The sequence below is a fragment of the Trichechus manatus genome, unplaced genomic scaffold (genome assembly GCF_000243295.1).
Source record: "Trichechus manatus latirostris isolate Lorelei unplaced genomic scaffold, TriManLat1.0 scaffold00016, whole genome shotgun sequence".
Classification (NCBI taxonomy): Eukaryota; Metazoa; Chordata; class Mammalia; order Sirenia; family Trichechidae; genus Trichechus; species Trichechus manatus.
This window is the reverse complement of record NW_004443952.1, coordinates 21847438-21849356: the sequence shown is the minus strand read 5'-3', so window position 1 is coordinate 21849356 and position 1919 is coordinate 21847438. Positions and strand designations below refer to the sequence as shown.

Sequence of the window (1919 nt, the reverse complement as noted above, 5' to 3'; positions counted from 1 at the left end):
GCAGCGTCACAGTGAGGCGGCCGCTATGGGGTGCCCTGTGAGCTGGCAGCGTCACAGTGAGGTGGCCGCCATGGGGTGCCCTGTGAGCCTGGCAGTGTCACAGTGAGGCGGCCACCATGGGGTGCCCTGTGAGCATCACAGTGAGGTGGCTGCTCTGGGATGCTCTGTGGGTGTCACAGTGAGTCTGAGCTGGCAGAAGTGTTAGAGCTCCACAGCCTCCAGACGCAGTAGTGCTTCCCTTCTGTTTACTCCCTTGCAGTCTCTTCCATATCCCTTACACCTTGGGCTGTGGTGGGTTGTAATGGAAGCTCTTGCAAACACACTCGAAGATGAAATAGGGTTTAAACAAGTGAAACAAATAGTCAAGCGTGTAAGGATGTGAGGTTAGATCTAGGGATAAGTCCCTCCACTTCTCTAAGCCTCATTGTCCCAGCTCTGAGATGGGAATTGGTGTCCCTGGGTAGTGCAAACAGTTAATGCACTCGCTGCTAACCAATAGGTTGGAGGTTCAAGTCCACCCAGCAGTACCTTGAAAGAAAGGCCTGGTGATCTACTTAAAAAAAATCAGCCCTTGAAAACCCTGTGGTACAGAGTTCTACTCTGGCACACATGGGGTTGCCACGAGTTGGAGTTGCCTGGACGACAAGTGGATTGGAAATTGGCTTTGTACAATGCAGATAGTTATTCCTGGATCAGTAATTCTCAAATGATCAAAAGCATACCCTGAGCTCTTATGAACATGTTTTAAGGAAAAATTTTTTTTTCTGAGGAATGACTTGGACTTCTGTTGACAAGACATTGTCTCTTATCTTTTGTAGGATGGCTCTTTATTTCACATACAGTCCACGAAATGTGTTCAGGCTGAGACGAAGGCGCCCGGCGAGAGTTTGGTACCACTCTTACGAGACTGCACCAACTCAGAACGTCAGAAATGGATCTTCAAGGAACGCATGTTATAAAGCATCACTGTGCCAAGGAGCCCATTGAAAGACTGTGGGCCCGTAGGCTCGGTGGCCAGTAGAGACTTTGCTAAGGACAGTGACGGAGCCTACCAAAAACCTGGCTGCTCTACTTTTATAAGGAACTCATTTTGCAGTTTGTAAAAGTGATGTTGGATTTAGTAAAAATGGGAATAAGCTTTATACTATGATTTTGAAAACTTTAAAACTACTCCAAAATACTCTATTTTCAAGGGATAATCTTAAAATGTTAACTTTTGTATTCAGAGAATTAAAACCTTGGAATATTTTTCTATCAAGATATATATTTTACTGCCATGCATTTTATTTCCCCTAGCAAAAAAGATAAATTTTGAATGTCGGTATTTGCAAGGATTCCCAGTTATGAAGATGTTTGCACAGATGGAAATCAGACACGTACTGTACTTTGCATAAACTGATAATACCTCAAGCGTTGGGTTAGGTTTTTCTGTGTGTAGAGACAGGCGCTAGGAACACTGTATTGATTCCTTCAGGGTCATTGGGATATTGTAAGTTTATTTAATAAATAATGCTGTTTAATTATGTGTTGCTACTGTAATAAAAACTCCAGTTAATGTTCATGTTAACCAAAGAGGACTAACCGAAGATAAACTCTTGAAGGAACAGTTTGACTTATCAAACTGGATGCTAATATAAGCATCCACCTCACAGGGTAGACTTCTAACAATGCCCAGCTGTGGTGTGGGTCGTTGCTTTTGGTAATTACTGCTGTGCCTTTAAGGAGCCCTGGGGGCACATCGATTACGTGCTTGGCTGCTGATCAAAGGGTTAGGGGTTCAGACCCACTTAGTGGTTCTGTGGGAGAAAGACCTGGTGATCTTCTCCTGTAAAAATTACAGCCAAGCAAACCCTATAGGGCAGTTCTGTGTCACATGGGGTTGCTATGAGTCAAAATTGACTCAACAGCGCCTAATAACA

The 1919-nt window shown here is 44.0% G+C and overlaps 1 protein-coding gene across 1 annotated transcript in view; it reads left to right on the top strand.

Annotated features, from left to right (window-relative positions):
- The window catches only part of GALNT12 (polypeptide N-acetylgalactosaminyltransferase 12), a 64479-nt gene extending 62905 nt beyond the window's left edge, over positions 1-1574 (top strand). Inside the window, exon 10 of the mRNA XM_004372367.2 lies at positions 819-1574. Coding sequence (XP_004372424.2) covers positions 819-959 — 141 coding nt within the window. The 3' untranslated portion in view covers positions 960-1574. The remainder of the gene's footprint in view (positions 1-818) is intronic.
- The last annotated feature ends 345 nt before the right edge of the window (positions 1575-1919 follow it).